Consider the following 26,596-nt stretch of genomic DNA (forward strand, 5'->3'; position numbering starts at 1 on the left):
AATTTTTTTTAAGCACATACTAAGTACTTTGCTGAGGCAGTGCCACCAGAGCTCTCACTGAAGGTCAAGTCACTCGTGTTTCATTACCATTGCACACTCTTCAAGATGACATCAAAATGTAAAAGAAAAAAATATATATTATGGTCAGAAAGAGATCATGACAGTTACGTTGTCATTAATACTACCTTATATTGTTTCCACATACGGAAATTATTGCATTTCCTGTCATCTCCACAAAGAGATTTTTCGACATCCCTTGCTGTTTACTGATGTCATGAGTCTGAGTAAACAGCCACCAGATTAAGCCCATTAATCTAATTCATAAATTCATAAATTGTGAACTGGCTTATTCATTAGGATTGAAGAAGTTCAAACATAGGTAAGTGAATGAAAATCCTGATTAACATTTTGCTTTGAAAATAATATCCCCCCCAAACATCCCTGAATTTTCCTCTGGGATTCACCCAGTGGGAAGCACACATCTCTTGACACGAATCCCATCATAAATCTTGAAAATCTCATGCAGAACCCAAAATATTTATTTTAATGTGTTATTCATTAAGTTATTTCTTTAAATCGTAGTCTGTTGGCAGCTGCAAACTCATTCCATTCCAGCCACATTATAGCAATGCTGTAGTATGATTTGAGAGGGTCATTGGGTCATTAACACTGGAAAAAATTCAAAACCAGAATCTGTAAATGCCCAAAAGAGCACGACTGTAAAAGAAGATTGCACTGCTAGCACAAAAAAAAGTATAAACAAAAATAACTGATGAAAAATTAATTGCAGACTATTCCACTTCTATCAATAATGATTCATTTCCTTACATTCAAGCTCTTCACAAGGAGTGAAAAAAACCCTTAGATATTTCAAAGATACCTTACACAGTTTCAATTAGCTATTGTGCCAGTGGAAACATGGGGAAAAAGGTTATTCAATCTAGATGTTATGTCCAATTCAGTATTTAAATAATTTCTTAATAGTGATTACAGGTTACACCTCATTCAACATTCAGTTTGAGAAAAACAAAGAAATTTCAGTACTCATATTTCAAGTCAGGAATTATGTGAGCTAGTGTGCCTCTCATTGCCTTTTTAGCCAACAGCCTTAGCCATTACACACAACTTTAAGCAACATAAGCCTGTGTGAAGCAGGCATGATTCTTGAACAGAATGACAGCATTTTACTTTCACTGTGTAGAACCGTGTTTCCATAAAGTGAATCACAAGAGCTGTCTGCTTATAGGAGGTACTTCATCCTCAGTGACATTTTTGGACCAGATTACTTCAAGGGCATTGTCCCATTTTGTTTTATGCAAAATCTCTGGAATCTAAAGACATCGTCTCTGTGCCGGTCCTTGGTTTTGCTCTTATTTTTCTGCTCCTCTCTTACCTGATTCTTACCACTTGCTCTCATAGCAAACTGAATAGTTTGTGGTACTATATACTACTCTTGATCTGTTTTTCCTGCATGGCAGGCCTGCTTAAGGGTTAGTTATCTCACTGCCTGGTTTGTGACCTGAGATGTTAGCATGACCCTGGAACATTAGAGAACAGTCTAATATTAAGGAAAGGGTCAATATCAATTAAAATATCACATCAATTTCTGCTCTAAAAGGTAGTCCAAATCCTTGGGATAGTGACTTGTTTCAGTTAGACTGCAATTTTCTGCTAAGCTGTACAAACATTTGATTGAACCTCTACAATTAAGAAAACAGTGAAGGTCCAGTATCCAGGTAAAATAGAATCTATCTCCACTTAGAAAGTTACTTATATTGTCAGTTAATTTAAAAAATAAAATAAAATAAAATACATATATAATCTATGGAACCCCAAGAATTAGGCATGTACAAAACTCATCCAGTTCAGTGACAGTGGCTTTCTAATGAGAAAAAGCTTATGTATGAATAAACCTCTGAATTTTCTTGTAATAAGCATAGTAGTTTGTTATTCCAGTGAATCTGAAAATAGTAAGAATATGTAGTTGCTGAGTGCAATTGTGTTGTTTTCTGAAAATGTTAGGTGTTTAGGACTTTTAAACTCTATTTTGTAAAAGGATATTTACAAATTAATAACAGGCATCCTTAAATAGGTTTTACTGATATCATAGCTTCAGGCAAATACTGTGGAAAAAAGAAAATGCAATTAGCTATATTTTCTTTTGCATCTCTGTAAATAGAAAAGAAATGACACATTTAAATGGCATCTTCACAGATTTCTTCTAATTGCAAACAATAACATACAACATAGCAAAGTTTTAATTAGCATAATTCAACAGTAGAGATGGATTTGTGGTACTTAACCTTCTTGTAGCACAACTACAGCTAATTTCAGCGAGAATTCCAGCACACTCTTTACAAAGAAAAAAAACAACCAAAAAGCCCACAAAAAACCCAAATCAAACCCCTAACACACTCCCCCCCCCCAATCACATTGATTATATACTGTTTAAACACATTAATTTCCAAACACCAACATACCTCAGTAAGATTTATATAAATTTTTAACATAGGTCTATCTATGATATTTGTAACTTTTATGGTTACTTATGATTAGTTACTTTCAATTAAGTAAAATGTGTGATAAATATTTTACTGTGGCCTGCAAATGATATTTTTCAATGACACTACAGGGAAACAAAAAGTTAGTATCTCTACAGTAGTCATCATAGTAAAAGTTAACACTAACAGCATGCTGATACATGAAGTTTTCCATTTCTATTTTATCTAAAACAGTTGATTAGGATAATGTACAACCTATGTGGATGACAGTGGGTAATTAATGTCACCCTCAGTACAACTAAAACATAGATTTATGAAATCCACTACTACGATATATCTGCATGGATTTCAACAAACTATATTTATGAGACTTTTGGAACTTCAAACATATTTTGAAAGAATTATTAAGTTTAAATTTTACTAGAGTTGTGTGGGTCTCTTTTACTGGATTTTCAAACAGGATTAACCAATTTACAGATAAATAAAATTTCAAACTGATGTTCACTGAACTTTTCCACTAACTTCAATGGCTGTAAAACAGATCCTTAAATAAAAATATACAAACATCACAAGGTTCAGCAATTCAGTAAAGATAAGCAGCAGAAGGTCTGATTACTTATATAAACCTTAGAAACTTTTAAAATATGAGTTTGTCTGGAGGGTTCCTGTATTTCTATGTTGAAAAAACCCTTGAGAATCAATTTTGGCATTTCTGCTGTTGGCTTCAGCCAAACCCAGGAAGTGTAGTGGAGTAGGGACAAAAATATTTTTACACTTGAAGTTACATTTTAAGTTAACCAAATTTCTCTAACCTTGGCTTTGCTGTGTCCTGGGCAAATGTTCAGATAAGTTCTAATTTTGTGTTTTATTTTTTAAGAAGTTCATCCATCTTCAATGCTATCAAAACAATTTGCATTATCATCTTAGTATATGTTCAGTGTTTATATGTCTGTCTAAAACATTGATCATCCCTAGTTATTTCAAGTTTGAAATTAATACAGTCCCTATATTTTCTAAATTAACATATTATGTATTAAACATGAATCAGGACAAAAGTGGTCATTTCTGTAGCAGCAGGAAATCTTACCATTTATATAGCTGGTGGGAGAGTGAGATGGGGTTTTTTTGTAGCAAGATTTTAACTTTTCATTAATAAAACAATAATAAATCTAATAACTGAAAAGTTTCATTTCAGTTTTCCATGAGAAAAGAAATGGCTGGGCAATTTTGTTTTAATAAGTATTGTGTTGAAAAACAGTTTTAACAGAAAATGGTAGTATCAGATTAATTTATCTCTTCTGTGCTGTCTTTGGTGAAAGATTAGAGGGAATTATTTCTGTTCAACACATCAGTGTGATAGTAGCCTTTAAATATGTTTCTGTCCCTGTTAACAGTAAATACCAGTGTTGCCGTATGTTTCGTCTCCATCACCACTATGTTACTGACATCAGCTGCAAACCTAGCAGCTCACACTGCTGCAGTGACTGTTTCTGTGGCTTCTGTAGCATGTATTTCAAGTAGTAGAAGCATATGTTTGCTTGTTCACTGTCCAGAATAAACATATTTTTAAACATTTTTTGTAAGCTGTGACAAAGCACCATTTGTCTGCATGCAGCGGTATGACAGGCCATTTGCCTTACGGTAGGAAAAATTTCTTTGACAGTAAATCTGGATGTCTTTTAATTATCCCTGCTCAGTATACCTGTTCCCAATGAGTACAGCTCTTTAGTCAATTATTGAAGAAATTTAATATAGAAAAAGCAAATTTGATGTATTATTTGTATAAATTCACATTCAGTACAACAGCAAGCCTCACTAGACTATTGTATAGTTTGCTGTAATGTGCAGATGTGTTCCTTACTTATGGCTAGGTTATGTTTGCTTGTTCACTGTCCAGGATAAACATATTTTTCTCCTTTGACCTGTCAGGTGCGTGTGGTTCAAACACAAGCTAAAATTAGCACAAGCTCTTCAGAGAGAAAACAAGCTTTTCTGTTAAGAGTGTGCAGTCCCAGGGAAGGATCTCTCGACTATGTAGTGTTTGTTGTACCATAGACAGGCTGTACTGAAACAACTCTAAAGGAAAACTGATCATATCCATTTATTATTGTAATTTATATTACCATTTTATCTTTAAAATTGGAAGATATGTGTTCTAACTCTGGATATATTGAATTAATATTTTGTTGGCTGGCACATTTCACTTGTCTCAACAGGAGAATGGGCAAGGAGTTGCAGTAATGTCAAACTTAATTACAGCAGTAAGTCATTGCTACAGAGCAGCAGAGGAGAAATACAGAGGTCATCTTGTCTTACACTTTTCTTAAGGAATTGTGGGAGGAAATTATTTTCATGTGCTGGCAGCAAGAATATTAAGAGCCAAATTAAAAATCTGTTCAAGTTGTCAGAGCTACTTACTGTATTATTCAGGTTTTTGACAGTTTGCAGAACCATCATGCCTACTGTTTGCAGAATTACAAACTCTATTAGGAATATAATGAGGTTAAATAAAAAGTCCATGAATTTAGCACGTACACTGTTTCTCAAGTTTGCACTAAAGTTAAGAGTGGGAAAAATTTAGTATTGTTAGGTTTTTACAGTTAATATTGCTGGTTTTCTCCAGTCAGACACTGTGACATTCCCTTTCTTCTTCTTTTTGGTACTTTTACATCAGTCCTTCAAGGACAGGCAGCGATAAAGGTGGTGAATTTTTCTTGCAACTTGGGAAAATGGGTTAGCAAGAGCTCAATATTTTGTGAGAGTAGTGGTGACTGAGTTTTTTGTCATCTTCCACCCTATCTAGTTTCTTCAATTTCTCCAAAATATTTTCCTTTCTTTGTGAGTGGCTTTTAATTTACTTCGACTCATTACTTACCTTATCTGGTGTTAAGTCCTTGTTAGTTAAGCAATCTTGATTTATGATGAAATATTGGGGTTTGGTTTAATTTTGGTTTTTTTTCATAAGGAGAGTAAGCACTACCCTAATAAAACCTAAATTAGACATTTTTCCCTGAAAAAGTATGTTATGTTTAAGAAGTAGCTTTATTTCCTAACAAAGAAAAAGGATGCAAATGGGTGCCCAGGCAATCTAGCTGTAAGCTGAACAAAAGCACTGACTATGATGCCTTCTACTCTGCAACCCAGAACAGTTCAAACTCACAGAGATCTCCCCAATCACCACAGATGGCTCATGCTCTATCTCCAACAAGGAGATGGTCTTTCCACTGAATTTACAAATTAGCAGACACAAGGGATGTTTCTCCTTATCCTTTAGTGGGAGTATTAAATGGTGAAAAAGTTGAATACCAGGGGTAGGCTTCCCAGATAGGTGCCACGTTATGTTCAGTTCCGTGTTTAACAAGATTTTGGCAGACATGTTAGCTTCAGCCTCAGTGGCAAGAGTTTTTTCTCTAGAGTGATTATTTAGATTTTGTCTCCTGTTCACAACACATTATCTATCATTAAATATTTGGAACATGTCTGTATTACAGAGGTGCTTTTGCTATTCAGGGACAACTATTACTACTGGGAAACTTCATGCAATTTTGTAATATGTTCAGGAAAAGACACATTGGGAAACTTTACAAGGAGCCAACAACATTTAATATTACTTCAGTAGATATTATGTTTTATTCATTGATAAACAAATGATTTGTGATCCCCAAATAATTAATCAAAGCATTTTTGAGAAAAACTCTGAACTTAAAATAAAGCTGCTATCTGTTTTTGAAGGTGTTTGGGGTTTTTTTTTTTGGGGGGGGGGCATTTTTTACTTAGTATTATTAGAATTCATGTCTAGAATTAAAAGAGTAACTTGAGGATAATCTCTTGCCGGGTCCTCCTAAATGTTGCGGGCCAGTGGGCTTTGGTTCACAAAGGGACTTAATTACCTAAATATCATTATAAATGGAATTTAGTTGACTAACACACCAGTTCATAAAACTCTACCCAATTCAGCATCTTTAGAAGTGGGTTTCAATTCACAAACTGAAGCTATCTAAAATTTAGACGCAAGTGTGAACCAGATGGAACATGCAAGTTAAATCCTTCCTCAACCTCAGACATTTCAAAACTAGAGAACAAAATTATGGCTGTCATATGGGTTTTAAAAACAAAGATGCTTTTCACATGCCTAACTTGGAGGACAGTCAGTGTGAGCTTATTTGTCCACATTTATCTGTGCAGATGTATTCCTACACACCAGGTGTATGTGGTGACCAGCGGGTTAGAAGAAGGGCTGAGATGTAGGTGCCATCTGCTCCTATTGAAGTTAGGAAAAAATGGAAACCCAGTGAGGAGAGGGCTCAGAATAGGAAGTTCTGGGCATAGGATTCTGATCCTCATGCATCCATCTCCATTCAGTGACCCTCTCCATCAAAATTAACAACCCCTTCCTTGAGGAGAGACCAGAATTTAAGATTCCTTCCTGCCAGCCATGTGGAATGAGCAGGCGGCAGAGAGAGGCATTTTAGCCTGCAGAGAGAGACAAAAGGGAGGTGGGAATTTGGAGTCGTCCCTCTACAGTATTTCCCAAAGGCAAGCTTTGATGTGTTCCTCTCCATTCATCATGCTGAATCTTTTAAATCCTACTTCAAGACTCCTGTTTCTCTTTTTAATGGTTAAGAATCTTAGGCCATTACTCATATGAATGAATGAATTACAGTCATGGAGATTTGTGCTAAAATGTTTAGTACTGTGACAATGATGAAATTCGATCTCATCTTAACTCATTAAAATGCTTAAGACCATGCACACTGAGGTAGTTGAGATGGTCCTCTACATCTCTTAATGACGGTTGTTAATGTTTCCTGTAAAGTAGTATATTTTTTGTTTATTTACAGACAAACTATGCATTACTCACTTCTTTTAATGAAGTGAGTGATCTCTAATGACTCTAACAGAAAAAATTTAGAGAAAGAAATAGCTAACATTAAATTCTGGGAGTCCTACAGACCTCTCACTAGTTCTAATAAAAATAAATAAATAGAAACTCTAAGGTCAGGTGCTCTATATCCAAATACTGAAGCAGAAACCATTTCCTACACTTTTAATAATACTTAGCACACAACTTTTTCACATGGATTTATGATTGCATTTATTTCTTAGATTTTCTAGTACCTCATTCTGTATGTTGCAATCTTCATAACTGCATTTTGCGGAAATATACAGATGTTTTTGTAATTTATTTGGAATTATCCCAGGTTCATCTGTTAAATTCATCAAACATGGCATGAACACAGCTAAGCTGTATAGATTTGAAAGAAGAATTCCAGGTGATCTAATCACTTCAAAAGGAAAAATTTCTGGTGTAAATTTGAAATGGCTTTTCAGGCTGCCCTGCAGTTGCTTATGTAATATTTTTAGAACTATTCTTTCCACACAGTATACCTTGCTTTGGTTTCAAGGGAGTGCAGATAGTCATGTCACACAGTAGGAAGGGGGAAAAGCAAAACATGCTTAGAAGAGTTCTTCCTCACCACTTGTGTGTATAGATCCCAAGCTGCCATTGCTATAATATCACATGGAAAAGGTGCGGAGGGAATTTCTAACACTCATGCTAGATAAGAGGTACCAGTTGCAATTTTTTTTCAAATGTGCTGTTTCTTCTTAAGTACATCAACTAGGAAAGCTACTAGTCTCTAAATGAATGCTATCAGCTGGCATGTTCCTCATAGTGATTTTAGAATTTCATAAAAATGTCATCAGAAGCCCTCAAAACCTAATTTACACATGTAATATTTCACTTACTCCTACTTACTGGTAATTTACTTGCTAATGCTTATTTGTTGCTATTTTAATTCCACAGTATAAAGTAGATTTGTTCTTCTTGCTTATTTGAGCATGAATTTTCTTTTCCCACCCAATTTGTAAATCTGAGTAGTGTTTCCACTGCTTTCATTGATCTTCAGAATTTTCCTGCTGTGAACAAGTGGGAAGACTGGAGATGTAGTCCTGAAACTGCTCCGTGACTTTTGACTGGAATTAGTTGCTTTTTATATTTAACTTCCTTTCCTTTGTCTCCTTCAAGAGCAACGAAGAGGAACTCTACCCTGACTCGCCATCTTTTCTAAGGGAGGGAAATTATGTCCTGGTAGTTATTCAGAGTTTATTTTAAATGATCAATCTTACCAATCTGAATCTGAGAATACTAAAAAATTAACTAAATCAAAGTAGTAAGATATCTACTGCTGCCTGGAAGCTAGCAAGCTCATCAGTTGGCCTAGTGTTATGCAGACTTGCTATCTCAAGCCAGGCTAGTTTGGACCCATGTGGCTTGAACCGAAGCTTAGAAAGAGAAGAACTGACTGCTTCAGGACCAATTTTGTTTTTTGATTGACACTTGATTTTGGCCTAAAGTAGTGCCAACTTTGCAGTATCATTTTTTCCTAACTGTTGGGCAATGCCAGTTCAGGGAGAAAGGCTTAAAGCACGAGAATAACTGTTTCACCCTATGGTTCATCTGTACATTGCTGCAATATGGTAAGCCTACTAGAGTTTAGAGCTAAGCTAAGCTTTATCCTTTTAAAGACACTAGAGACCTACTAGACAAACGGTGTTGAGGGAAAGTCAAACATAACTGGCAAGATCTAAATCTGTGCTGAGTGGAATATTTATACAATATCAGGACAAGAGTATGAGCTTGTAAATAATCCTAATGCCTTACCCCTTTGGGGAAAACACTGCACACCAAGTATTATTAATTTCTTTATTGTTTTCTTACATTATATGTATTTTTTTATTGGACTAAGTGGGTTTTATAATGTTGATTGTTAATAAAAAGATCTGGCTAGCATTGTCTTTGTGATTTAAGTAAACAGCATTTGCTTTTTATACTGACTTTATGAGACTTCTGTGAGCTTTGGTGTTGCTGATATAGTGAGGATGTATGGCAGTTCAAAATCAGTTTGTAGAGATCATGTGACAAAGCAATTTTTCTATCAACACGACCTCAGGAAAGTTTATTTTGTTCTGCAAAAAATTAGGCACAGCTTGCAAAACAAGGCAAAAGTCCAATGAATGAAGATGGTATCAATTCCAGCCTTTCGTTTGTATGGAACAAAGAAATGAACATGAGCAAAGACAGATCTTAGAGTAATCTTGTCTAAAACAAGCATCCTTTGATAGAGTAACATGGTAATTATGGGCTAATTGCCACTGTGATTGTACAATAAGATAATGCAATGACCTTCCTGGATTCCTGTTCTTAGGTTGTTCCTTGTTAAATTTCTAAGAATCTTCATGATCTTCTATTGACGCTCACACTTTGCCATATCCATTTTTGTGCTACCCAAAGGTATTTGACTATCCATAGTATTTATATTTAATCCAAGAATTTTTATATGTGTACGTGTGTGTACTTAGGTATATATAAAATTTATTCTAAGGATTAAATCCAAAGGTATTTAATCATCAGACTCAGATCAGGTGACATGCAACATTAAAATCAAATGAAGGTAGGCAGTGTAACTACTTTGGAAGGATAGCCCTGACAGTTCTATTTTCTTAATAAATTTTCATTTTAACAAGTACATGCTTAGCACCTATTGTCTCCATTTTTAAAGATGGAGAAAGGATGTATAGGAAGAATTTCACTGAAAATTAGGTGAAGTTTAAGTCAGTCTGAAAAAGTGAATCTCAGACTCTCTAGAGCCCCATGTGCTGGTTCTGTGCCTTCACATCTTGAGAGTAATCTCACTGGGATATCCAGAAGACACTTTTCTGTAACAAGTTTCCATGACAAGTTTACTCAGATTGGCTTTGTTTGGATCTAATATCCACCCACATATGCATGAAAAAAAATATAAAGTAAAGTAAATTAAAATCAGCAGCGATGCACTTGATTAAGGAAAGCTGCCATATGATGCCTATGTGCCCCTTCTCCTCCCTCTCATAAGCAGAGATCCAAACCCAAAGTTCTGTGGGAGAACTGGATTTTATTTAAATCTCAGTCTAGGGGACAGGCTCTCCTCCCCATCTCAGAAAAATGCCAATGGCTTAACTACTGCTGTGTAGGCTAGAATGGGTTCAGGATGCTCTCTACTCCTGCTGTTAACACTGTGATCACTTTGCAGAGAAGTATCTCTCTTACATCTAAACAAATAGAGGAATGACACTCTGGTGAAGGCATTTACTTTTTTATTCATCCAAAGTCATTGGATAAAAATACAATGACAATCTAAGAGGCAGCAAAAACAATCAGTGACTCATAACTGCTCTCCTTGTTCACTGTGTTTGTGGGAGAAGTTGGAAGGCATTTTCTAGGATAGCACTCCCAACTGTAAATCTCAGAGAGAAAAAGGCATCTCTCCCACTTTACACACTTAAGTCTTGCTGCTGCTGCCATAGCTCCTTTTGCATTTTACACTAAAGGGTATACTTGTCTCTCTTCAATAACCCTAGAAGAAACAGAACTGATGTTTCTCACCTTCTCTTCAGTGGAGAAGTCTATCCCACTAGATACCAAGTCATATTCTTGGTGAGCCCTGTGGCTCAAGTATTCATGCCTGTAGAGCTTCAGTGAGACAGGTGAGGGATGCTCCTTCCCCTCTCTCTTGCTCCAGTGGCTAGGGCTTGCTCCTGGGATGTAAGGATTATGACTTTGTATTTCTCCAGTAGACACTGAGATCCTGTCTCCTCCTTCCTGCATATGAAGCTATTATGGCAAAGGATACCTTCCTCTTCCAGCAATGTTTTAAGAAAAAAACAAAAATGTACTAGTCAGATGTCTGAGGTAGGTAGCTGTGTACAGGAAGTAGTTTTTGCTGTGAGCATCCATCTCACAGTGATGTCTGTCTCACAGAGATGCTTAAGCAGAGGCAAGGGAAAACATCATGTGCAACCTTCTCTTCTCTTCTCTTCTCTTCTCTTCTCTTCTCTTCTCTTCTCTTCTCTTCTCTCTTCAGCATTTTCTTCTGCATGTCCCTGCAATTGTGAACTCAGGTCAGACATGCCCAGGTCCCCAGTGTTTCTGTGCTGGAACAGAGGTACTCCATTCAGCATCCCTGCAGCTGGCATGCTTGGCTTTGGGCATTATGGCACTGAGCACCACAAATGCTCTGTTATTGGCTGGAGCTGGGCTCAGGCTCCTAGCTCATGGTTGTGGTTTCAACTAGTTGGCAAAGATCCTTAAGAAAAGGGATATTTAGCATTGCAAATCATGAAGACTTTTGTGGCTTGAACTCTAAGTTATTCTCCATTCATCACTCGGAGACAGCTTTGGCAGAACTGGGTTGCTGGCTTGTGCTGTAACTGGTGGAATCAAAAATTCTGAAACTGCTGAAATCCTCTTTCGAGCTGAGGGATTAATAACATGGCTGCTGTTAACTGGGAGTGCTGTTTCTGTGCCACAGTAAAGAGACCAGCTACTCAAATACTCAATTATTCTGTCAATGTATTCCAGATCTCTGGGCACCTCTCCTCATTGTCTTTTCTTCCTCTGACTCCCTCCACTTTGTTGCATTTTCCAGTGCAGATTCCTTGTGCTCTGTTCTGCTCTGGAGCAAGGACAATGTGCCACTACAGATATATCGGAAAACCCTGAATGTCCCCATTTTAAACCTGAAACAACAAAGAAATTGAGCCAAAACACAAGACATTTCTGTATTTTCTGAGTGAACTTCATACAAGGCAAACCTGATATGAAAAGAGATCTGGATCTTTTATTTTTCTTTTTGGTGACACTGATTATTTTCTCTTACTGTTTCAGGCTTTATTTAAAAGGTCATAGTGGAACAGCTGGAAAACAGAGTAGCCTGATCTTACATGGTGCTGAATTCAGTACAAAAGACGCTGACAATGACAACTGCATGTGTAAATGTGCTCTTATGTTGACTGGAGGTGAGTACAACTCTGAAAATATGTGGTACATTAATAGGAATCTACTCTGCTTTCCTAAAGCAACCATGGATGAAGTTGCATTCATGGATGTGTACGTACTGTGTGAAAATTCCTTTTATTATTATTACTTCTACTCTTTTCTGTATATGTATTGTGGTAGTGCCAATACCTCAAGATTCCTATCAGCAGGGAAGGGAGGTACAGTCAGTATACTTCTACACTGAAGCTGTTGCAACAATGTCAAAGGGGAAAGCATAAGTTAGTGTTATTATTGAGGCAAGAAAGGCAAAGTAAGAGACAAGAAGCTAAGAGATGAAGGGGAAAAGAACTTTGTAAGAAGTGGGAGAATCAGCCAGAAAAAAGAAGAGAGAAAATGCAGGGAAATAGACAATAGAAGGTAAAGTTTAAAAACAATCAGAATCTGGACTTGCAATATATTATCTGTTTTACTTAGGGGTATGATTCTGTTATTGAAATAACTATAATGATTCAGCTTTCTGTCTTATGTGAGCATTATACATATATACATATAAACATAATTAATGTAATGGCTAATTCACTCACCTGTGAAAGATTAGACCTGCAACCCCCTGTTCAAATTATGGCACTTAGCCATTCTAGAAGATTTAAAACAGTATCCTTAGTGAGCTGAGTCGAGCTGGAGAAAGAAAGAAAGAAGAGTCAAGGTAGGGGAGAGCACAGAGAAGTTATACTGGGACAGTTCAAAGCACCAAGTCAATCTGACTGCCAGCAAGTGTAGTGTATGAGACTGATATTTGTTGCCTCCAGTGCAGAGGAGGAATAGCTGAGGTTATCTCCCCATACAGACATGTAAAGCTCTGCACAAGAGTGAAAACTTTCTCTGGCAAATGATGCTTATTCCTAGTCTCTGTATGGGCAAACTCATTTTTATCTCTAGGACACCACATTAAAGCAGAAAGCTTAAATTGGAATTCCCTGGTTCATTGACTGTGTGACCAAGAAAGGCCCTTATCTTCACACCTGATCTTCTTCAGAGACTCTGCCTCAGTGATTTCTAACTTTTCTGGAAAAAATCCTATAGCATATAAGTTATTCAGCATTTTGGATCACACTGTTAAAACTGATATTATTTGTGGTTACTGGCACCCTGACTGAATCCAGCTCAGGCCATATTCAGGCATATGTGAGACTCTAAAGCTATCATCTGCTAACAGAAGATGGATTCCCATCACTGGGAATTTATATCAAATGCACAACCTAGATCCTCATTTTCTTTTGCAGATTGGAAATGACCCAGTTGGGAGAGTCTTTAAGAAGCCAATTTCTCAAACTTTCCTGACTTCCTATAGTGATAACTTATTAAAGATCAGCATGGGAAACTTTTTCCAATAGACAGGTGATCAGACACTACCTTTCCATTTCTATAAAAAAAGAAGCTAACCAGGTAGTTCTGGAGACAGACAATGTGTAAGAAGTCAACAGTTTAATTTAATTAAAACTGTTGACCTTTCCCTTTAGGGACCATGCTAAATTAAAGTGTCTTACTTCCAGGGCAGACCAGAGTCTAGTGAGAAGCTTCTAAATGTGAGTTGTGTCTGTGCTGGAGTGCAGACTCATTCATGTATCTCAGCTGCCTGGAAATACCTCTGCTCCCAGACAGCTAATTCTGGGAGCTGAGGGTTTTGTTTATTTTTCTGCCCTGACTTCTATGGCAGGTCAATGCCCCGCTAAGGTCAGCTGCTGTTGAACAACCATTCCACCAGGTTCACATATATTTTGCTGCAACAGTCCTGTAAATCAACAGGAAAACCACATATTGGAATATACTGGTAGCAAATGAAAGGAATAAGGAGGAAGGGGGAGAATTACCAAAGGCTGAGGAAACCACAAATAGAAAAAAATCACTGCAGAGTAAAAGGAGATGCAGCTAGCCTTTGGAGATAGATGAGTCTAGTCCTTTGGACTAGACTCTGAGTACTAGTCTTTTGGAGATAGGCTATACAGCATTGAGTAATTTGTAGTTCTTCAAGAACAGAAAGACTTTATCCATGCTAGACTTCTCAAACACTGTTATGCTTTGCTGCTTGAAATGACTTTCTCATCCCTTGAGAAATATCAGAAATTGAATTAAATACCAAAACATTTGTTTAGTGAATAGATTTCAGTTTTGTACCACAGACAAAGACTAATTAAGAAAAGTAGCAATGATAAAAGGTTTTGGAAAACCTCTTTTTTTTCCAAAAGATACCAGACTCTGTTAGTTTTGGCAACATCACAGAGAGTTCTTTAATGATGAATGATATGAAATCTACAGGCAGGTTTCTAGCTATCTTGACAGTTTGGGTGAGCCTGTTATCTCTATGAGGTGAACTGAATGTATTTATGTCAGGAATAAAGGCTGAGATAAGCTGAAGCTCAAGACTGTGATATGGTTATAGTCAAGGCTGAAAATAAAAATGTAAGGAAAACACACATTTCTCTCTGTGGTCTTACTAGTTGTCAGTTTTATTTGGTCTATATCAAAACCATTATTCTCTCTCTTTCTTTCTCTCCTCCCTCTTCCCCAGAATAAGAAATTAAATACTGGGTGAATAATACAGTAGCATCAACAGAGTTTTGTGTGTGTGTGTTTCTCGTCCTTTCAAGAGCCATGCTGTGCTCCCTGACTCTATCTTAACATTGATTTTAGGGAATGGCTTAAAAAATACATTCATGAGCTATATTCTTAGCCCCTGTAAACTTTATATGGTAGTTAAATATTTTAGCTGCTTTTTTGTGCCTTGGAAAATCTAAACTAAGCATACTTAGTTTACTTTAAAGGGAGACAAACCATATGTATTCAAATAAATTCTTCATTTGAACTTAACATTTGTCAAAATAGTAAAAAAATTTTATGTAATGAAAATACCTGTTAAGAACTGGTACAATATCTCAGGCCAATAAACTGAACAAAAGGTTATATCCCCATATCATTTCAAGCATTATTTTGAAGAGTACGCCAGTGAGGTACATACACAGCTTTTTGCAAGAAACAGCACTTAAAATATAACAAACTATCACCAGAATGAAGCACTGAGTAGATGACCAAGGCACTTCAGACAGATTTCCAATAGAAGTGCACTTAATGTCTCTGGATCAGATTTGTGGGCACAAGGCCAAATTAGAGCATCCCACCAGGATACCACCTGTCAGCTGAGCCCCAGGAATTGTTTGTACAATTGTTTTCAGTCACTGGAAAGTGACTTATGGTAACTTGGCCCATAGTGAAAGAGTCTTAAGGTGATTTATTTTGTCTTGCATTGGCTGCAGTCTGAGGTGTTCACACAGGCATTTGTTTACCTTGCTTCAGGTGATAAGCGGGACCATTGCTAAACTTCTGATCCCTGAAATAGTTTGACAAAGTCACAGGGAGACTTTATAGATCTCTTGCTAGTATTGAAACAGCACAGGATTATTGAAATAACTTTTTTTGTTCTACTGGAAGCAGAGATCCACCCAGTCGCAGTCTCCTGTCTCTGACAGCAGTCAACAGCAGATGCCTCAGTATGGGTACAAGAACAATGCAAATAAATTATTCTTCCCCTGAGTATTTTCCCAGTATCTTTTGCGTCTCAGGAGCTTCCCGAGTCAGAGAGAGTTCCCATGTATTTAGTAATCCTCAATGGATTTGTCATCTATTAAGTGAGAGACTGCTCAATAACAATCCCAAGCAGTGGTGCACTCATTGCCTATTGTTTCACTGCTTTTTTCTCCAACTGGTGAATTTTGTGAATGTCTGGCAAGAATGCTATGGAGGGAAGTTCTTGGCTGAATATAGAAATCTGCCCGCACATTATCCAATTAGAAAAAGCCACAATTTCTCTTATACTGTGTTTGAAACAAAGACTTTGAAAGTAGCAACCTCAGCACACATAAAAGTATCAAACTTGAACCCCTGGATATACAACTACTTACATAGGAAAGCATCAATTTTTAAGTTTTATGCATATTGTTGCTTTCATAAAGAAGATACTCATAAAACACCATTCATGAAGTATCGTTTATATTGCCTTACATTTTTACAGAAAAATATAACCACCATGCAGATTAGAAGTGATTGGAATATTATTTGATTTAGGCTAGAAGTATTAGAAATATTTCATTACACATATGACTACTCAGCACTTTTAACAAAATCTTTACTATATTGCTATGTTTATCAGGGTTAAGTATGGACAACAGTAATAAAGTATTAGGAGAACACCAAGAAGTAACTAACTTAAAAAATATTCTGTTGATATATTTAGAAGATCAGAACATGGTCACCAGTCTGCAAGTTTCATGTTATTTTTACCTCATAAAAAGGTCCTTATAAAAAAGACTGTGTTTTCCAGTTGATATGAAAAGCTAATGCCTTTATGTCATATCCTGACAGCTAAATTCTGATTTAAGCTTTAGAATGTCAAGTACCAATTGCTAAGTGATAGTCTGGTCAATCCAATACTCTAATGAATAAAATAACATAGGCCTGGAAACTACTTCCAGAGGTCATTTAGGCCCTTTCTAAGACAGACTCTTCTCTACCTATTTATTTCTGTCTTTCTGTTCATCTTCAAGATTTGTAGTGATAGAGATTCATTCTCATAATATAATCTGTTACTGAGTTTGGCTACACTTAATGTAAGAAATCTTTATTTGTTGACTCAAATAATGCTATAATAATTTAAGTGTGTTCCATCTTGTCCTATCCTCCATCACTAGAAAGAATAGACCATTCCTTTGCATTCCTTTGAAAAGCTACTTTATTCAGCAGCTTTTTTATGAATTTGAGACTGTTGGCAACCTGTCTTTTGAATTCTGGACTAAACAACCCTAAATCTTTTCTCTTACATTCAGTCTTTTGGACTCTGTTCAGTGGATCCACATATCGCTTGAGGTGTCATCCAAAACAGCACCCAGTCTTCTAGCTGAGAAATTATGAATGCAAAGTCAAACAGAGCCCAAGTATCACCATCTAACTTCTTTAAAGTACAGAATGTCAGAAACATTGAAATCTTTCATAAAATCAATTATGTCTTTTGAACAATGAAGACTATTTCAATATTTTTACATTAGAAATTGTTCTTATTGGCTTTGTTGCCAAATGCACTAAATTTTATGGACAAACCCAGAGGGCTAGAAATAAATACTGGCTTTTCATAGGATCCATTTATCCCATAAACCCATATAAATATACCATTCAAACATACTGCGGATCTTATTGAATGGATTGTATTGATCTTACTGCATTTGGAGGCATTCAATGTACTCAAGAGGGAGAGCAGAGACAGATGTGTGAAGAAAAGGTCTGCCATCAAATGTGCAGGGTTTAGACACCTATTCTTTTAGTATGTAAAAGACAGCTAAAAACGTCTCATCAGACCTGAGTCGTCATCATTAGCAAGTTCCCAATGCATGCTAGATTTACAGTGCACTCATGAACTGATGAGCCCTAGGTTATTAACAAAGAATTTTACATACATGCTTAATTACAATTTATAAAACAAGCCAAAAAAGGCAAGCTGTTAGCTTTGGCATACAAAAGTCTTTTTTATGTTGCTTTGACAAAGAAGATTCTATCATATAAAAATTATACTTGTGACTTCAGGAAACCATTATAAAATATGGCTGCGGTTTTTTTTCTTGTAGTATCATTACTCATTTGAGCAATGCTCCTTCATTAGCTAGTTTTTTGCAAGAATTTATAGAAATTATCTTAATATACATTCATATTCAGCCAACAATATGGTACAAGCAGGTCTGTGGAGCTGAACTATCTGGTGACAGGTGGCTGAAGTAGACTGAAGCATTCAAAATACATTTATTTAATGAAAAGAGCTGACATGAGATTTAACAACTTCCCAGAGGTAGTAGCAACACTAATTAAAGGCCAAAGCATAAGAGTCCACAAAGCATGATCATGCTTTAACTGCTCCAGAAGAGCAGCTGTCTACAGTGGAGATTCATGTTTATTTGTATAGCTGAACTTTCAAACAACTTAGCAGTGTATTATCTAAATTATTTTTTGTTTGGACAATATACTTTATGACCTAAGGATTTTTAAAGCAAACAGAGATGGTAGTGTTGCTTGTACTATACAAATTATTAGAGGTGGGCTAACCACAAAAGACTGAACCACCCTCAGTTCAAATAAGCAATTAGTGACTTTGTGATCACAATAACTTGAAGAAACTACCTGTGTTTCTGAATAGAAACTCTCTTAACCTTCTCATGAAAGCCTCCTCTTTACCACTTCATTAGTCACTTTAAAATACTGCTTCTATTATTTCTCATAATGCCCACCCTTCATGATTCTCATGCATGACTCAAATATCCCATGGAAATCATTGCCAAAAGTTATCTCTGAGGTTAAAATCTTATTGCTATTCAGAGAAGACTTGATAATTATTTGGGAAAGCCATTACCTTGTAGTTAAAAATAAACAAGATTCTTCATGAGAGGAAAATTCTATGAACTCCGGGGAATAAGCCAACATCTAGCTACTGGGAGTCTTTCTTGGGTCAGACTGTCTCACAGCTCTGGAGCTGCTTTATTTGGTGTTTTTCCAATGGCAGTGCTGCAGGTATCTCTTTCAGAAACCTCTGTTTTATGTTCTCCCACCCCCTCATAGCTACCAAGGAAGTCACTGCTTCCATTCCTCTTTCCCCCAATATACAAGGCATCTGAAAAAACATTTGTATCCATTCAGTGATGTGGATTTTGGTGTTGAGACATGCAGTAGGAAGTCTTGTGATAATCTGAGGCCCTCTGGGGCATGAAGAGCTTTTAGAGCTCTGCAGGGGAGGATGGAGAGAAATAACCATATGAAGAAAAAAAACACTTAAAAAAAGAAAGATAGAGAGAAAGTAAACCCAACAATGTAATGTAGTATCAGGAAACATCTTTAAAAAAATTCATACAGTCTCAGTAACAAGAACACTATAGTAGAAAAAAAAAAGATGCTCATTAAAACACATTGTGAAAGAAGTATTTATTTAGAAGAAATCTATGATGAGAGATTTGAGCAGGTCCTCACAAAAGGTTTATAAAATGTTGAGTTTCTTCAACTCATTCCATTTTAACATAGATTTTGTAGGGTACTGCTGAAAACCTCCCCGAAAAGGCCATTTACACATCTATTGCTGTTCCTTTAAGATGAAATGGTAACTAGCACAGCTTGCCATGTCTTCATCCCAACACCATAAACAGAACCCAGCTGCATCTGTGTTCCAGCTTTGAAAAATGACGATTAGATTTCCTCTGTTTAACTTTGTCTTAAGTTTCTACAAGATTATACTCTGGTTACAGTAAAACATCAGCTGTACGGCTTTCTCTTTCTTTCGTTATTGCCCCCTTAGGTATAAGATTGTAATCAAATGGAGGCCAGTTGTATCAAAATAGAAGTTTGCCAGAATTTATCTGGCATAAATTCTTCCCTCAAGAGTTCATTATGAAGTGTTACTTCTGAAAAAAGCCCACTAAGTATTATCCAAAATCTAAGAAATTACTTTACAAGACTAGAAACATGAATTACATGGATCTGAATACAAAGGACAGAGTAAGCACTTGATTTGAAGGCTAATCACGATCAATATCATATCAGTAGTAGTAAGGCATAGTTTAAAATACCTTCATACAATACATTCGTGATAGGTAGATAAAGGGCTAACCACTGAATATGATGAAATTGGAGGATTCACTAGGGCAATGCACATTGTCTAAAAGGAGCATCTCACAGTTTAATTCCATTTCCAGAAGTCAGAGTGGGAAACACACCGAAAATTTAAAATTCTGCATTTCAGTCCACAGCAGCACCTGCAGAATTCAGTAGCCACTCACTAGATGATCAGTTTGCCAGTACCGGTGGTGCTTGAAAAAGGTTTGCAGGGGGTCCTAGGAAGATTACAAAGCTGTGATGTGCAGACTGAAACAACTTTTTAAAATAAAGTGGCATTCAACCACCAAAAGCAAAAGCCACCACCTGATCTTTATGATCTTGTCTGCCTTCATACATGAAGGCAAATGCTCAGTTCAACCCATATTACATGAAAAGATGCATAAGACCTGTGTTAAAGATTCACAAAGCCTATAGGTCTTACGATGAAAAAAAAAAAAAAAATACCACCAGAAGAAATCTTTCTAACAAATAGAGTTCCTAGCCATTGAGGTTAATATATTTTTGACATGGGGAATATCAGCTCTTTGCAGTCTGGGGATTCATTTTGCCTTCCTCAGCCTGAACTAGGCATCTTTCTGTTACATTGCATAGATACTCTGTAAGGTGTTGGAGAGAAAATTCTATTCCCATCGAGATATACAGCAAAACTCCCACTACTTTCAGTGGAGTCAGCATGTCACCTAGTTTATCTTTGTCAGTTTGTGTTCTGTAATCTCTGTGTTGCCAAGTTTCATGTTGTCTGGAGTTTTCCTTAAAACTCTGACTCCTGTGGCAATCTAAAATTCACCTTAATGAGAAAAGATCTTGGGGATGTAGACAAGAGAGTTAACTGATTAATTTCATCTTAAAGCAACAATTTAAAATAGGTCTGAAGATTCTCACTGTATTTCACTACTGACTCCATTTTCTCCATTGGTTAAAGACATACACACATCTTCACTGCAGATGTCTAAAGGTGATATGACTTTTTTTTGCATACACTTTGCAACCAAACCTACACTTGTAGCAAGTTCAAATTTTCTGCACTCAGTCATACAAATGGGAGCAAAACCTCTGTCGTTGTTAGTAACATTTACAAGTACTTGATAAATATTTCTGGTTTATTTTCAGTGCAATGGTAACAGAGCACTCACAAAGGTGGAGGTATGGCTCTACATGCATTTTCTTTGGCAGAAAACTCAGGTTGAAAAGTTCCTGAGCTGTTACACTTCTTTTTTTATCCTAACTTCTCAGTTTACTACTCCTTCAGTTATGCCAACACAACAGTTCACAGGGCCATTCCGTAAGCTAGATTGCTGGTTTGCCCTCAAAAAGCAAAGTTCTGGGTTTTTTTCTAAATCTGTGTCACCTCACTTTTCAGAACTTTGCAGCTGCTGGAGCAGTGAACTAGAAGCACAAGCATCTGGGCAAGACATTTTTTTGCCCTGTCTTTCCAGTAGAATAAAATATATGCAATTGCACACAGAGTTCAATGGGTTAATGAGTAGGAAGCTGCATCTTGCTAGGAAAGAGCAGGCAGTGTAGGGGAGCAGAAAAGGCAGTTAGCAACTTTCTAAGCCTAACTTTGATATCAGTCAGTAACATTTGTAATACCTTTTTGGAGTCAATGATAGTCAAGTAACTAGTAATTTTCTGCTACCTGTAGACATGTAAATAAAGTGCCTAAAACCTACTTAAAAAAAAAAAAAAAATTGAATGCACTTTTGTCAGTTTTCTAAGTGCTGGGTGTGAACTTGCTCAGAGGCTTTGCAGAGAAGTGAAGTCAGATGGATCTGAGCGAGGACCCTCCTGACTCTGCTGACCCAAAAGCATTTGGCACATTCCAAGATCAAGATTAGGAAGCTCAAGATTTAATAGGTTTTCCTATTCAAAATATTAAGATTAAGGATTGAATGTCACTATTCCAGCCCAAACTGTACATGCAATGAATATATGTTGATTGAAGTTGACCATACTGTCACCTAAATGCATGCACACTCAGGTAATCATCTAAATCATATATCCATGCACATAGGTATTCTGACTGTCAGCATCCTACAATGTTATAATTGTCTTCTTCACTTAGTCCTTCCATTAATTCGCTGAGTCTTCATTATAGATTTATCATAAGCCTTAAAGAAAGAGTTTACCTGTCTCCTTGTACACCATTCTGAATACTGATTATCTCTAATATTGTAATCATTATAACAGGGCAGCACCACCATACTTATAACCAATGTTTCCTAAGAACATCTAACCTGAGAGTAAAAGCAAACTGTCTGAGCAATTGAACAATCACAGTTAAAGCAACAGAAAAGGACCAGTAAATAAAATTAAATCATGTTTATATGCAAAATAACCAAACAAGTGAAATTATGCAAAATATTTATGAATTATAGTGTTTTTCTGCGGTGTACATGAGATGGGTGAACTGTAATACTTTCTAAACATGGAAAGCAGTTTATTTGTCTGTGTTGGTCTTGTTCTTGCTTCACATACTGCATATAAAACCAGAATGAGTTAGGACTTAAATACTTTTCCAACTCTAAATACAACTGTGCATTCTCCAGCACCACTAGCTACAGAATGGCACAAAAGAGCAAAAAATGAAAATACCCCCCCCCCCCCCCTCCCCGGGTGTATTTATGAGCCTGGGAATACCAGAATTTGCTAATCAGCTAAACCTATAAAACAAAATAAAAATGCTTAGTGCACTTGCAGCTTGATTGGTTGTCTTACTGGTTTCAGGGTGGTGGTTTGATGCCTGCGGCCCCTCCAATCTCAATGGGATGTTCTACACAGCTGGGCAAAACCACGGAAAGCTCAACGGCATCAAATGGCATTATTTCAAAGGCCCCAGCTACTCCTTGCGCTCCACCACCATGATGATTCGGCCCTTGGACTTTTAAAAGCATTCATCGGTGGATCCCAGAACAAACCAGGACAACACTGCCCTCAGCAGCACCACTATCACAGTCTGAAGGTAAAAGGTGAAGGGCTTCTTGAAAGCAACATATAGGGATGATGCAAAGTCTCTTCATTATCCTTCCATAACCTGCAAAATGCTCCAACAGTCAGTCTGCATTTTGATGACTTGGGGAGGCTTGGTTTAGAAAAAGGTGGCTGCAATGATTTTCCAGAGAAGAACAACTGGATCTGGTTATTCTGCTCAACTCTGGTGTTTGTCAGTGGATGTCTTTTTTTTTTTTTTTTTTTTTTTTTTTTTTTTAAATAAGAGATGCAAAAACATACTAGATTATTCGGCAACAGCATCAGAATTTGAAGCACTGAAATGTATCAACCGTGCTTTATTGACTAGAATGTTATTCGTGAGTGAAGAGCCAACATTATACCCATGAAAAAGGATTACGGAGACACCTTTATCAAAACTCATCTTAAAGCACTCAAGGTGACCACTCCAAATATTGTTTTTTTAAATGAACTGAATTTGAATGGTGGATGGATTTATGTTAATCCCAGAGTCAAATAATTTGTGTGAATATTATTTTTCATTAAATCCTTTAAGGACATGTTTCTTATAAATAAACTGAGTCAAACATATGAAGAATGATAAGGGTAATAAGCATAAATTCTTCAGTTGCTCTGTAGAGGTAAATCAGATAATTGGCATAATCCCTGAGCTAGGATTTATAGCGTGATAACAAAAGTAGCTGTGTTTTGAGGTTTTTCCCTTCTTTCATTAAAGGCAGCCTGAATGTCATGTAGAAAAATTAATGGAAGGTTTAAAGAATGTGAAATATTATCCTAAAGAAAACACGGGATTTTGCATGGAATATTTCCATCAAAAGTACACAGGAAAGCAAACTGTTAGGGTATATAAGAATTACATAAATGCATAGCTTAAGGCAATGGATTCATTTTACAGTATCCTTGCATGTGCACAATTTATCATTAATTATTTTACTTTTTTATTACATTTTTGTGAATATCAGAAGCATGCCAGTGCTACACAATGCTTAGGCTACAACTATAAAAAATACTCATCAGAACTGTATAGAAAATAAAGAATTGTGAACTTGTAAATAACATGTTTATATTTCCTGTAATGGTCATTCAATTTGTACAGGCAGCCATGACCCTACTCAAAGGGTGCAAAGCCTCAAAAGGATATAAATATTAAAAGAACTTTAGAATACTGCTTACAGGTTGCTAACAAGTAATTTTGTTATATTAAAATGCTGCAGAAGTGTGGGGCAAGATGCACAATTCAACTATTGGAAAAGAAAAACTTCCTATAATAACAAGCAACAAAGTAGCTGGGTGGCCCATGAGGTTGTCGAGACAACTCTTTCCATTTACAGCCCCTCGTGATTTATTATATGAAAAAAGTGCATTTGGGAAAGTAGCTTGCAGTCATTCTATTTCTGCTATATATAAAAGGAAAAAGTTTACCCCGATCCCACTGAAATCAAAAGTAACATTCTCATCAATTAAATTGGGACCAACATGACATGCAAAATCTGAATGTAGTGAGTTTTTTGCTTGTCTGTTTGTTGCTTTGTTTCATTCATTAAACTGTTCCTGAGATCAGGCACAAGAAGGATCTGATTCTTTTTAAAGGATGATGGTAATACAGTAACAACTGCTTTTTTTCTTCTTCTTCTTTTTCTGCTTTTTTTCCTTTTTTTTTCCTTTAGCTGTTTATTTCCACAGAATAGAAAAAAACTGCTTGGATTTTTTTAAACACCACTTCTTAAAGGTCACAAGGCTCCACAGGGTTCTCTGGTTTTGTTACAGTTTGATGTTTGTTTGGTTTTAAGTGGGAAGATCTTTGGTTTTGTGTATTTGTATATATTTATATATATATTTGAAATAATCTTTCCTAAGGGTTAATTTGCTGTTTTCTGCTGAATAAGTTACCAGACTACTCCTTACTCAGCAGTTTCTTCACAGAGCTGTTTTGTCTCAATTTCCAGCAGTTTTTTGAAATGGTCTTCATTTATGTGCAAAATATGTGGTCTGTCTTCCTCCATATTCTCAAAAGATATATTTTTGCAGGTCTCCAAGTTAGGAATGCCATTTTTGCAAATCCTATTGCAAAATGCAAAACACATTTAAAATCAAAAGCATGATATTTACTGTTTATTTATCTGGGTTTGAAAAAATGTGGATTTGGTTTCCTATCCTTTATAATAAAACATTTTAAAAAATTGCAGTCTGTGATTTGCTTTACTTTGAGTTTACCTTTCTGTGAAAGGATAACAACATTTTAAAAGCCACCATCTCTCTTTGTAAGAAATATTAATAAATTTAGGCAAAGCCTAGAAAGGGAGTCTAATTATAGTTTTTCCACAAATTAATATTTCTAACCTTTCAAATCCATATTTTGGTATTTTTTTATTCAATTTCTTTGATTAAAATCATGGGACTATATTTCTCATTTTAAGTTCAAATCATACAACTCTCAATCAATCTTTAAAATAAAATGTTTCTTGAATTCCACAGGCAAAGATACAAACTGAAGTGTGATGCTTGTTTCTCTTGCCTTATGATGTGTTCTTCTATCATCCATTGGATCATGTTGTGTGGCAGTGACAAATCTCCATTGATCTCTTAGCCAGAAATGCCTCTTGCTCCATTTGTATGCCTTTTAACACTACAGGGATCAGTTTTAACATCTCTTTGTAGTCAATTTATCCTCATTTACTCAGGAATTTTTGCTTAATTGGACTTGTTCATTGTGTTCATGCAAACCTAACTTTTGAAATCAACACTAAAGCTGTGAGGAACTATGTGCATAAAAGCATATTTTGCTCCTTAAGTTGAACATGTATGTACTGCATGAATTGAAGAGTTATAATTAGTAAAAGTGGTCTTTCTGGATCTGAATTATATTAAAATGTTGCTTGCCTTGAAAGATACTAAAAAAATAGTCAATGGTCAATGGTAATAGTAACTTTACCATTTACCCTTCTCAGATATATTTCTTCCTGTTTTATAGAACAGGAATACAGAAAATTTTCACAAATCAATAGATATGTTTTCCATAGCATACAGATCCTTAATTTTTAATATCTTCTAAGGCTGGAGATGTAATTTAAATGTACACTTTTTTAAGTGCCCCAGCATCCAGTACTGGCCTATTAAGTAGGCAAGTCATCTCCATTTATAATCACCTGTACAATGGCTTCCCAAGACACGGTTCCTTAAAAAACCCTTCCAGCTATAATAATAACAACTTTCTTCTCTGCAGACCTGCAGCTCAAACCACAGCTCTGACCATGCCTCAGCCAACCTCATTTGGGACTGGCACAGCACTCACTTCTCCTTTGGGAAGAACAAAACTGAAAGAGCAATCACAATGAGAGCTTAACTCTCTTGGTAGGATCGAGCTTAATTTACAACCAGACTGCTGCCGTTGTGCCAAAAGGCATTCCTACCTACCAGCTTTTACATGAGCTGGGCAGCTTGAGGAGAGAGGCAGTAACCCCTGAATACAGCTGATGCTGCAGGTGTTGCCTGACTCTGACCTGTGGTGTGCATAAACACGCACATGTGTGCACACACACTCAAATCCATATGCCTGAAGAAAGCTTGACACAGCCAATCCAAATGACCTTTTTAAAATTTTATCTAGAGG

At 36.3% G+C, this 26,596-nt stretch overlaps 1 protein-coding gene across 1 annotated transcript in view; it reads left to right on the plus strand.

Annotated features, from left to right (window-relative positions):
* Positions 1-23,217, plus strand: part of ANGPT1 (angiopoietin 1) — a 163,354-nt gene extending 140,137 nt beyond the window's left edge. The window contains exons 8-9 of the mRNA XM_030012726.2: positions 12,208-12,338; positions 22,744-23,217. Of these exons, the coding sequence (XP_029868586.1) occupies positions 12,208-12,338; positions 22,744-22,904 (292 nt within the window). The 3' untranslated portion in view covers positions 22,905-23,217. The remainder of the gene's footprint in view (positions 1-12,207; positions 12,339-22,743) is intronic.
* Positions 23,218-26,596: the final 3,379 nt, after the last annotated feature.

The sequence above is a fragment of the Aquila chrysaetos genome, chromosome 4 (genome assembly GCF_900496995.4).
Source record: "Aquila chrysaetos chrysaetos chromosome 4, bAquChr1.4, whole genome shotgun sequence".
Classification (NCBI taxonomy): domain Eukaryota; kingdom Metazoa; phylum Chordata; class Aves; order Accipitriformes; family Accipitridae; genus Aquila; species Aquila chrysaetos.